This window comes from Lacerta agilis, chromosome 15, assembly GCF_009819535.1.
Source record: "Lacerta agilis isolate rLacAgi1 chromosome 15, rLacAgi1.pri, whole genome shotgun sequence".
Classification (NCBI taxonomy): Eukaryota; Metazoa; Chordata; class Lepidosauria; order Squamata; family Lacertidae; genus Lacerta; species Lacerta agilis.
Genome location: NC_046326.1, coordinates 22,300,587 through 22,312,868, shown reverse-complemented (window position 1 = coordinate 22,312,868; position 12,282 = coordinate 22,300,587). Strand labels below are relative to the sequence as shown.

Here is a 12,282-nt window from a genome sequence, read left to right as displayed (position 1 = left end):
GAAAAAAAGCGCCGTCCTTTGAAACCCACGCTTCTCCAAATTTCGTGATGCAGTTCCTCAGCCAAAAAGGGTGAGCAAAAGTGCATCTAGTAAGAGGAAGCATGCATAAAAATGCACATGTTCATGAAAATAACACACACACAAAAACATCATACAAAATGGCTTGTAAAATGTGCAGCAGACAAAACTGTGTATGAGAGGAAATGCATACTATCCCGATTACAAATTTTCATTATTATTATTTTTTTAATGCATAACGCTGCAGAAATGTGACAAACAAGACAGGAGAAAAAGGGAAACCAAGAGAAACGGAAAGGAATAGATGCATTTGGCCACTCCAAGTTATGTAATGAAATACACTGGAGAGACAGTGTGGTGTAGTGGTTAGTGTCACACTAGGACCTGGCAGAGCAGAGTTCCAATCTCCACCCAGCCATGAAATTCTCTTGGTGACTTTGGCCAGTCACCAACTCTAGTCTACCTCACAGGGTTGTTGTGAGGATAAAAATGGGGAGGAACAGAACCATGCACACCACTTTGAGCTCCTTGGAGGAAAGGTAGGATATGAAACGTCATGATGTATAAATGACTAATGCGAGAGACAACAGGACTGCCTGAGGTCCTGATTTTATAATTGCAGTAAACGAGAGATACTTCTATTTTCTCGAATCCAGAAACACAAGAAGGGGCTTTACTCTCGTCCGAAATTTGGCGTTACCTTCGCTGGTTCTGGAAGGATCCTTTGGAAAAGTCCCATACGACCAGAGACTTTGCGCCTGCCCACTAGGGGAAATAGGAAGCCCCAGACATTTATTTATTAGATGCCCCTTTTATGACGAGGTATGCAGAGACACCACTGCCCCCCTACTGGAGAGGCTTGCTGACCTTCCAGATAAGCCTAAACTAAATGCTCTCCTCTTAGGCAAAGATCAAAAGACGACCTGGATGGTCGCCAGATTCTGCGCACAGATTTGCAGGCGCAGTCTATCCTCCCGGAACAAATTAGTCTGTGGGGGAAATAGTCAAAGTGAGCCTCCAAGGTGATAGGGTCAATCTGTATGGTATCTCAAATTTTAAACTTTTAAGTTTTAAGCTGTTTGCTGTATATTGTTTTAAATGCATATTTTACTTTTGTGAAAGCCGTCCTAGATGTGCCTTTTGAGCTGGTTTATAACCGTAATAAACAAATGAAATGACTAATGCCCTGCCTGTCTTGATCCTGCTACCAGTCAACACTAATAGCTGACTCACAGCAAAATCCTGAACATGTTTACACAGAAGTAAAGTCCTACAGAGCTCAAGGGGGCTTTACACTCCAGTATGCGCACTTGAGATTGCAACTCCATAGTTTGGATATTATGAGAGGGGTTGAAGAATGTGTCTGCGTCTGTTCCATATTTTCAACAAAAATATATCAAACCCCCTCCTCCCTAGTTTTAAGAACATAAAAGAACAGCCCTCTTAGGTCAGGACAAAGGTTAATCTAGTCCAGCATCCTGTTCTCAAAGGAGTCAACCAGACCCCATATGGGAAGCCCAAAAGAAGTGCCCGAATGCAACAATTCTCTCCCCACTTGCGATTCCCAGGCAAATGACATTCCGAGGCACACCGCCTCTGATGTTTCTCTAAACTGGAAGGATTCCAGTGCTTTTCCTTTTCCTTGCAGGGAAGGTTCTGCTCCCCTTTTGACAACACACTCACCCTCTTTTCTGCAATCTTCCTGCCACCTGCTCCAAAACAGAAATTTGGTGGGAGAACACAACACTTTTGCAGAAGAAACAGCATGATTCAACACTTTCAAGCTTTGTGATTGTGAGAAATTCAGACGGAATACTTTTTATTATTATTGAAATCAATGTGACAAAAACATGAAAGATGAGCAGAAACACGAAACGTAAGCAGCAATTTCCCCTCTTCGTTTTTTTAAAAAAGCATCCTAATGAAATCTCGTGGAGGAGGCAAAAGGTTTTCCCTTGGTATTGTAAAGCGCTTCTATAATTGGAAGTGTGTTGCCTTATTAGCACCAATTCCTCTAATGCAAAATCTTTCTCCACTCTGAGAATACTGGAAGTGCCAGTGGTATGGGTGTTATTTATTTTTTATTTTTTTAGAAACCCAAGATCTGAGAAGGAAAAGAAAAATCTTTTAACATCCAAAAATATACTTTTGTACAATCATCTTCCTCCCTCGCTGTCCATTTTCTGGAATAGAACTGGCTTTTTTAAAATCCACACTCTTCTGCATGCTTTCCCCAGAAGTAAATCCTATGATTTTCAGAGGTGTCTACTCCCAAGTTAAGCATGCATAGGACTGTAACCCAAATAGCCAACAGAGCAAAAATGTGCACTGATCCAATCATTCCACAGGGAATGGGTCTCATTTGACGTTATCAATAACATTCCGACAAGACCAGGGAACAAAATGTTCCATTCGTGGCAGCATCTTGATGCATTTTTGACCATTGTATACTGTTCAAACATACTTTTGTACAGTACATAATTAAGAGTTAACGACTCGCAAGCTATCAGTGCAAAGAACAACAACCGTTCCACCCTGGCAAGCTATCGCGCCCCCAGAATTAAATATACACCAGTAACCAACATTTTGGTCATGATTGTCATTCAGTTCATTAAAACTCTTCCTCAGAAAACAGATCTGAAGAAGCCACAAACCAATTCATCCTCAGAATGTCTGTACATAGCCAAAAATAGTTTAAATTACATATGCATATATAGATATATGTATTCCCAAAAATACCAGCAGCTAATAACAACTGCAAACAACACAGTTTGCTTTCCTGCTGTCGTGTAACTTTTATCTCCCCGACTTTTTCACTATACATCCCTGGTAAAAATAATGCATTTGAGAATGTCCTGTGGCATTTTACATGTTAAATGTACACGTTACAAGTTAAGGAAATATACATATTGCACTCAAACAGCATTCTGCCAACTCTAGTTTCAGTTTAGTGCCTTCTGTTCACTCTTTGAAAAAGCTCCTTACGGGAGCGGATTCTGTCCTGTATGTAAGATCAAATGCGACTTGAATTAATCCCAGCTGAAGCTGGCTGTGTGGCAAAGCTGTTGGCTGACTGGTCTGGCACTCATTCAGATCAACCAATCAGTATACATGGAGGGTGGTTTTTTTTTTTTTTGTTTTGTTTTTTAAAGCAAGTATGCATGGGTGGCAAGCTGAGGGAATGAAAGAGAGTAAACAGCCTGGTTAAAAAAGACCAGCAAATGTAGGGGGGCATGTGGCCTTTCGGATGGGAGGTCTGACTGACTATAACTTCCATTATTCCTGAGCACTGGCCGTGTTGGGGAGAGCTAATGAGAACTGTGGTCCAAGACCACACCAGGTTGGGAAAGTCTGCTTTAGATTATCATAGGAATGGAGATCTTGGGGTTCAGGGATGAAGCAAGTTGCAGTCTAAAACTACTGGAACCCTACAGGTTCTCCACCATTGCCTTGAGCCACCTGTATCAAAGGAGGTTTTTCAATGACATTAGAGGTTCCTCAAAGAAATAATTTGGTCAACAAACCTCAATGACACACCTGTCACTTCAGGGCAACACTCCAGGTAGCATTTGACAAACAGAGCTTTCATTATCCGAATTTGTTACTCAGTTTTTTTTCCTATGCACTTGGGTTTGTCTTCCAGGAGAACTTATGGTAATATTACCTCATGTAAACAGCAGGCCTATTTCACAGAGTTTCTGGTTCCCATAATGTTTTGGGTGCTCCTCAGAGATCACTGCATGTTGTAATCACATGATGAGGTGTAGCTACATGCTTGTCAAGGCTCCAGGTCTGAGGGGATCCTTAAGGCGCACTCTGGTAGGCCCACTGCTGGGGTTACCTGGCAATGGCAGCAAATGAGGGCAGTGGTTGTAATGGTTCAATCGCTTTCCGGCAACCTACTGGGTGTCTGGAAGCCACCATTTTAATTTCCCATAATGCTTTGGAATGCTTCTACAATGGGAGCATTGTGGAGCATAAAAATGGTGGCCTGGAACTGGGCAAAAAACAAAAAAGGTCTAATGGTTTCCCATGGCAGGGGTCAGTAGTGGGTCTTGTGGGGAACTGGGCCCCCAGAAGCTGCCCAGGGGTGCCAAGTGGCGACACTGGGCTTGACGACATGTACACAACAGCTCCCTCTTCCTCACTTGCCAGGATACATCTGATGAAACCAATGACTAACTCAGATAAATGTGATTTGCTGACCTGACTTCAGCACTCCAGTGGTCCTTTTGAAGACAGAGCTCACTTGCCAAGAGCGTTTTCTTACACAGCAAATTTGGGAGTGCAAACTTCACAAAAATATAGGCTATGGTAATGTGAGAGCGTGCCCTGAGCAATAGCGATAACAACTAACTCTCGGCTAATACTGGTCATTACTTTAAAAACTGGTTGTCTGCTAGGGTGGCCCTGTGTTCCTACTTTACAGAGCATAGCCTTCTGTTTGAAGGGCTGCCCGGTCCAAATCCAGTTTAATGATAAAGAATGCTAAGAAGGGAGAGCAGCTGAGGGGTCTTGAAGTTGCCCATCCACTGATAGCACCAGGACAGCAGATGGAGGAGGCATCCAGACCCCCTGGTCACAGTCTTCCCCACCATGGTGAGATGTACTTAATTTCTATTTCTATTACAGTAATCATTTCTCAATGTGCATTTATACATATAAACAAACAGATGCAAATATTATGCAAATCAGCGCCCACTTTTGTCCTCTCTCCTTTTTTTGGAGGGGGGGGGGTCATGAATTTCTACTTTTTTTGGCTGCACGAGTCAGAAAGGTGGCTTCTCTGGAATGGTGTGGCATTTGGATTTGGGCCTGTTACAGAAAGGAATCGTCGTATTGTGAGTAAAAACACAAATGGGTGAGAGGCATGCCCTTAACAGCCCTTGTCCAAGGGGCTGGTCATCGTGCAGAATATAAGGAAACATGGAAATAATCTGTAAACATGGGAAGTTGCCAGGGAAGTTGTCCGACCCATTAGGGGGCATGCCAACAGAGCTCGCACCACCATCCTTGGCTGGCACTGCTGAGCATGTATGTTTGTCACAAGAGACGCTTTGCCTGTGTGAGAATGCCACCAAGGTTCAAACACCACAGATGAAACTTCCATATGACCTCTAAACACGATGCTCAAAACAGAAGGCCACCTTGTTGAGAGTTATCAAGTACTGGGAGACCAAAGCGATGTGTGAATGAGCCCTTCCTCATAACAATTCTGTCCCCACCAAGATACCTTTGGGCTCATTTCAAAGATATCTGGAATATTTACAATGCTCCAATGGTGGCAGTAAACTAGCTATGCTATTGTTGTTTTAAAAGCAGATCCTCTGATGGCACAAAGTCCCCGTCAGACACCCCACATTAAAAAAATGAGCAGAATCTTGGCTCCTTGCGGTCACCCTGTATCAGTGGTGGTTTCTCCACACGGGTTTCTGAATCTATTCTGGTATTTTCAGGTCTGCTGAAATCTCAACAGATCTACTGAAATTTATACTGATCTACAGATTGTCAGGAAAAACACACACCTTCTAATGAGACCTATTTACTGGTGTTTGGGCCTTTAACATGAATTCCACAATGGAGAATCTATAAACTCTGCAGAAGTTGCTCCTTCAGCCAGGCAACTCAGTGGATTAAAAGCAGAGTCAAATTCACAGCTGTGTTCAGGGTGCTCTGCAAATGGCAGGATGGTCCACTCGGTCCCCTCTGCCAGAATATTTTGTATTGTTTGCAGAATCAAGTTGCTAGCCAATGAAGCTTTTTCCGAGGGTTCCTGGATGGTCCGTTTCAGACTCAGTCCAGTCCTATCACTAGTCTGGCCAATCTGAAAGAGCTGATTAGTAGATGGGTGGTGGTGGTTTAGTGAGCCGAGCCAAAAGCAATTGATAAGTTAGTAGTTCTCTGGACTGGCTCACTAAGTGGATCTCCTCAGCCTCTCACACCCATCTGAAGTTCTCTGTCTCTTGTGTTTGGGGGGTAGGGGTGGGGGAAGGGAAATTGTGTGTAGCTTTCGTCCAAGAAAGCAAAAAGCAAAACTATTTTTGCAGGTTCGATATTGGGCATTAAATGTGTGGAAAGCATGTTCTCCAAGGCTTTGAGGGACAAGGCCAAATTCTTTGCAGGGTCGCCAAATTACAAGAGCGCTGCTCTGATCCTCATCTGCCAGATCTCATAATGCCAACGTCGAGGGGCTCGTACGTGCAAATGCTATGCTCAAAAGGAAAAGCAGGGCCTGACCATCTGTGGAAGAAAAAACCCCCCCACTTATACCAACATTGATTATAATAAGCCACCGTTGGCTGAGTGGGACACCAGACTAGCTATTTTGCATTAGGTGCAGAAGGAGGAACATAGGGTGTGAGACAGGCCTAAGGTGCAAAACCAGGAGTACCTTAAGAGCATTTACAACGAAGTGTTACCTGCCTGAAGATGAAGTAGAGGAGATTCTGGCCCAAATGAAGAAGGTGTTGTAATGCGGTTTGGGCAGTTTAAGAACAGAAATTGAGCACATTCGACCCTTAAGTAATTTGTGCACACACTTTCCTTGATAGCGCCTGTCATTTAAATGCCTAAGAAACACATACACCTAATGTGTCCCCCTTTCACCCCATTTTCCAAGTACGCATCATCAGCTTTCCAACTGCACATTTTTTAAAAACAAAAACAAAAACAAAACCCCTGAGGCACACAATTCTACACTAGTTCTGATGGGGGGTGGGGTCATTCCACTTTCTTCTATCACATGTTTTGGGGGGGAATCTTGTGGAATGTAAACGTGGCACATATAATAACTTAGCAAAATGCGGTGTGGGGTGTACTTTACCCGAAATGGCTCAGAATGTAACGGCAAAGGTCAATCCTGTGAAAAATTATAAGACTAACAAACATAGAAGTCCACAATTTAGAACACAGTCCTAATTGTCACTAATGTTATACAGAAGGCAGTGAAAACTGGTTCTCCTCCCTGGAGCTTAATTCATTATTTTTTTTTAAAAAATTATATATTAAAGCTCAGTAGCTTGCGTCACGAAGACATTTCTGCTGGACAGAAGCCTGAAGAGAGAACGAGAGAGTGTTTGAGTACACATATATTGTTCCACAATCCAAGCATACGTCTATATTGAGCTATTTTTTCTAGACGCACGAATGCCACTCTGTGGAAGATATGCTAGAGTGTTATTTTTTTTAAAATCCATCTAAAAGGTTATGAATAATTTTCTCCATCATCAGTAATTAGAAGGGGGAGAGGGGGAAGAGTTCCAATACACGAGAGACATTCTCCAGTCTTTGGAAAGGCCAGCTCTTTGGTCGCCCTTCCTTATTCTTGTAGCAAGGTTTCTCTCCAGTTAAAGCCACCAGTTGGTCCATGAGTGAGGGGGAGGATGGGTGGGTCAGTAAGTTGCCAGAGACCCGTCTCTCCAAGTTCTTCACAGCAACAGAACCCCAAGTATGGAATCTGCGGTTCACAAAAGATAGATGGATCAAAAACCAGAAGGAGTAGGGGAGAGGAGAGGGGTACTACAGTGGAATAATTATTGTCGCAGAATGCAGCACGGAATTAGCACTCATTTCCATACTATTTGCAAACAGATTCTTTTTCTGGAAGCAAACAACTCAGAAATGAGCATTAAGCTTGCAGAAGTGTCTTTTATGCCATGCAAAAGCTCAAATATACATATACCGGTACAGCTAGGGGAAAAGTACAGTGGTACCTCGGGTTACATACACTTCAGGTTACAGACTCCGCTAACCCAGAAATAACGCTTCAGGTTAAGAACTTTGCTTCAGGATAAGAACAGAAATCGTGCTCTGGCGGTGCGGTGGCAGCGGGAGGCCCCATTAGCTAAAGTGGTGCTTCAGGTTAAGAACAGTTTCAGGTTAAGAACGGACCTCCAGAATGAATTAAGTTCTTAACCCGAGGTACCACTGTAATGAAAATGGAATGTAGCCATTAATTCTCCAGCCTTCTGGAGCTCAGACAATAAGATACGATGATCTTTGTACAGTCGTACCTTGGATCTCAAATGCCTTGGCTCCCGAACAAATCGGCTCCCAAATGATCAAAACCTGGAAGTGAGTGTTCCGGTTTTCAAACGTTCTTTTGGAAGCCGGACGTCTGACAGGGCTTCTGCGGCTTCTGATTGGCTGCAGGAGCTTCCTGAAGCCAATCGAAACCTGCGATTTGGTTTCCGAATGCTTTGGAAGTCGAATGGACTTCTGGAACAGATTCCATTCGACTTTCAGAGTACGACTGTACAGTGGTACCTCAGGTTAAGAACTTAATTTGTTCTGGAGGTCCGTACTTAATCTGAAACTGTTCTTAACCTGAGGTACCACTTTAGCTAATGTGGCCTCCCACTGCCACCATCATACGATTTCTGTTCTCATCCTGAAGCAAAGTTCTTAACCCAAGGTACTATTTTTGGGTTAGCGGAGTCTGTAACCTGAAGCGCCTGTAACCTGAAGCGTCTGTAACCCAAGGTACCACTGTACTTGGAAGATTTTTCACTTGGGGGCAATAGAGGGCTCACCTCACTATACATCTAAAGATCTTTCAATTACTGGTGGATTCCCATTACCTTTCTGACCATCTGCACAAAGTCCTTGGAATTCTGAGGAGACAGTCCTTGCAGTTGGCAAGTACAAGCTTCCAGGGAGGATGCATGGGCCACTATCAAAATGTTATTCCCTGCAGGGAAAGAACATAACAAAAAAATTGGCACATCAGTCACCTGTTTGTGATGAAGTTTATAATGCAAAACCAACCTCAGGAGCCTGTGATTTCGAGTGGGGAAGCGGTGGGAAGGGTAGAGGGCTTAACCCTCCCCACTTCTGACTATTTTCACACCTTGAAATCACCTTCTAAATGGGGTTCCGAATTGGACAAGGAGCCCCCATGAGCCAAGGGGGCTTCCTGCTTTCAGAGGCTGACCCTCTCAGTCGTGGAGGGCTGTAAGTAAAGGGGGGGTCATGGATTTGAGGGGGCGGGGCTTCTTCCCCACACTACCTCACATGACCTCCACTCAGTTATGTGCTTCTGCAGCGATGTGCCACCAACTTGGGTGGCCATTGTGTCTAGTAGGCAAATTCATGGAGGACAAAGCTCTTGAAGGCTACTAGAAACGATGGCTATGCTCTGCCTCCACATTCAGAGGCAGCAATGCTTCTGAATACCAGTTGCTGGACATCATAGGAGGGGAGGGTGTTCTTGTGTTTGGGTCCTGAGTGTCTCTGGCAAGCATCTGGTTGGCCACTGTGAGAAATGGATGCTGGATGAGATGGATCACTGGCCTGTTTCAGCACGACTCTTCTGTTCTTAAATGTGTGAAGGGCAAAAATGCCTGAGCAGGGCTAGCAAAAAGGCCAATTTACACATGCACATTCACCATTAGGTAGCTGCAAAAATGCTCTTGGGATTACTTTTAACAAAGACAATTGGGGCCCTCAACAAAATGCTGCTGCCATTCCATTCCTTGCCCCCTTTCCATCTCCCCACTCCGCCAGTCAGGAAGCATGCTCAGTCATTACTGGGCTTTTTTTTTTTTTTTTAGGTCCCTTGGGATTTTTCTTAGGATTTTTCTTTTTTTTGTACTACTACAAATCTTGCAGTCCACCAAAAGCAGCTTATACTTCCCCTGTTGTGCATAAATGTTGCAAATTTGTTACATGAGCAATGACACTCCAACCATTGGAATTTCTCTCCACCTTGGGGACACTCCCTGCTGCTTTCTATGGTTTAGCTGCATCATCCTTTTAACCTCCTTTAGATGCATACGTGACACTACAAAGTGACTTCTTGAGGATGCAATTCTGTACACCCCTGGCTTGGGAGTAAGCCCAACTTAACTGAGCAAATCCTTGACTGCAAGGTGGGGTTTTACTTGCCTTTGGCTTTGCATTCAGTTAGGATCTCTTTTGTTACTTGGTAGCTTCTGCTGATGTATGTATCGTACGACTCTGAAATGCCTAATTTGCTCACCGGTATATGAGGTCTGTGGACAGAAAAATATAAGTGTAGAAGAAAAGCGGGAATGGGAGAGGAGAAGCAGAAGAGGACGTGGCCTGTCCACCTGTAATAATGCCTTGTGGGGTTGAGGGAGGCCGGGATCCAACCTTCCGCCTCCGCATGAATTCAACAAACCCAACGACAATCCCAGGGATCCTCCCACTGAGCTGCCACTTCTTCAAATGCAAGATGGTTGGGATGAGAAGAAAAAGCTAGAAGGAAGCCGAACTCTTTGCCAGAATAAAAATGGCTAGGCTTCTACCACGTGTTCATGGAGCGCAAACACACACACACACACACACACACACACACACACACACACAGTGGAACGGTCTCCCTCGGAAGGCGGTGGACTCTCCTTCCTTGGAGGTTTTTAAGCAGAGGTTGGATGGCCATCTGTCGTGGGTGTTTCAGTTGAGATTCCTACATTGCATGGGGTTGGACTAGATGACCCTGGGGGTCCCTTCCAGCTCCATGATTCTATGCTCCTATTTTAAAAATGTATCTGTGGTATAAAATATAAAATATTTTACGTAAAGATATCTAGCATTCTACATTACAGGTGCGTAGCCGTGTTGGTCTGCCATAGTCGAAACAAAATAGAAAATTCTTTTCAGTAGCACCTTAGAGACCAACTGTGTTTGTTCTTGGTATGAGCTTTCGTGTGCACACATATCTGAAGAAGTGTGCATGCACACGAAAGCTCATACCAAGAACAAACACAGTTGGTCTCTAAGGTGCTACTGGAAGGAATTTTCTATTTTGTTAGCATTCTACAGTTCAACATAGCTACTAGCCATGATGGCTACGCTCTTCCATCACAGATGGAGTCAGTCATGCTTCTGAATACCAGTTATCAATGCCAGTTATCAATTAATACCAGTTATCATCTGAAGGCATCCCTGTTTAGGGAAGTTTTTTATATTTGATCGCATTATTATTATTATTATTATTATTATTATTATTATTATTATTTCTTCATTCTTTTCCTTTCCCCCAAATGGCCACAAACTACAGCTCGTAACTCGTCTGGCTCCTAACACGAGGAGCTTGTTCTCTGCCTTTTACTTTAGGCATCGTCCCTCCCCCCTCCTCTTGCAAAACATTTGTCTGGCTCCCTAACCCTCCACATTCATTCTCCAGATGCAGAGATGCTTACAGAGCATCACCTTCCATGCTTCAGCTCAGCTCCCTGGCAGTCGTGTCTTTCCTGCCGTAAATCCCATTGGCCTGAGTAGGCTGCTGATTAAATGCACCACGGATGAGCTGGTTGGGATTCTCAGCATGCAGAACCATTACCCTCAACCTGTTGCCCTCCTTTTGAACTACAGAGGAAACTGCCCTATACTCCGACAGATTATTGGCCGACCATGCCAGCACCATGTCTACCCTGACTGGTAGTGGCTTCTCAGGATTTCAGATGGGAGCTTGTCCATCCCTACTTGGAGATGCCCAGGATTGAACTGGGGATCTTCTTCATTCAAAGCATGCACTCTACTACCACTGAGCCACGGTCCTTTCCCATCAAAAAGGGGAGAAATTCCCCAGATCACCTCTCATCAGGCCCTGCCAGAATGGGCCATGGTCTGGGATGATGGGAGATGTAGTCCGAAGCATTTGGAAGGCATTAGTCTGGGTAAGGCTGGGGTAGAGGAACACAAGCTCCCTGTGTTCCATCTTCACAAGGTCCCCCACCCTCCAAAAGGCACCATATTGGCTTCTCTTACCTATAAGTTGTATCCACACTCAAACTGGCTGCAGCTAAGTCCACTGGAGGTATCCAGGCAGGAAGGGAGCTCCCAGCGACCCATTTCGTCCACTCAAATAAGCCCGGCTCTACACGAATCTTCAGATTATTTTCCTGCTGCAAGCCTGGGAGTTGAACAGTAAAAAATAGGGCGCTCTGAATAAGAAACACATTACAAGTCCGGGACAGGGACATAAATAGGACACTCCAAGGTGTTTCCTCATTCCTGATTTTGCAAATATTTTGGGAGCCCTTAACTAAAAATCCACTATTTTTCATCTCCTTTGGGGGATGGAGCATCAGAAACTGCAGGTATGCAAAAGTAGCTGTAGGTTTTGTCCAGCTATAGGGTTTTTTTTTTGGGGGGGGGGTTCAGTCCAGGGCATCTGTGCCTCCCCTTGCATATAAATTCCTCCCCCCACCCGTGCCTAATTATGGCTATCAAAATGAGACATCACCCCTGTTTGCACAAAGGACCACCGGAGTTTCGAAGGAAAGAAGGAAGGGAGGG

At 44.3% G+C, this 12,282-nt stretch overlaps 1 protein-coding gene across 2 annotated transcripts in view; it reads right to left on the bottom strand.

The window, feature by feature from the left end:
• Window positions 1-6,821: 6,821 nt before the first annotated feature.
• The window catches only part of UBASH3B (ubiquitin associated and SH3 domain containing B), a 69,687-nt gene continuing 64,226 nt past the window's right edge, over window positions 6,822-12,282 (bottom strand). The window contains exons 11-14 of one of the 2 annotated variants that reach the window (XM_033171969.1): window positions 11,752-11,896; window positions 9,904-10,010; window positions 8,598-8,707; window positions 6,822-7,474 (exon numbers count right to left, since the gene is read on the bottom strand). In XM_033171969.1, the coding sequence (XP_033027860.1) occupies window positions 7,337-7,474; window positions 8,598-8,707; window positions 9,904-10,010; window positions 11,752-11,896 (500 nt within the window). In that variant the 3' untranslated portion in view covers window positions 6,822-7,336. The remainder of the gene's footprint in view (window positions 7,475-8,597; window positions 8,708-9,903; window positions 10,011-11,751; window positions 11,897-12,282) is intronic. The other variant, XM_033171970.1, reaches the window with a different exon arrangement.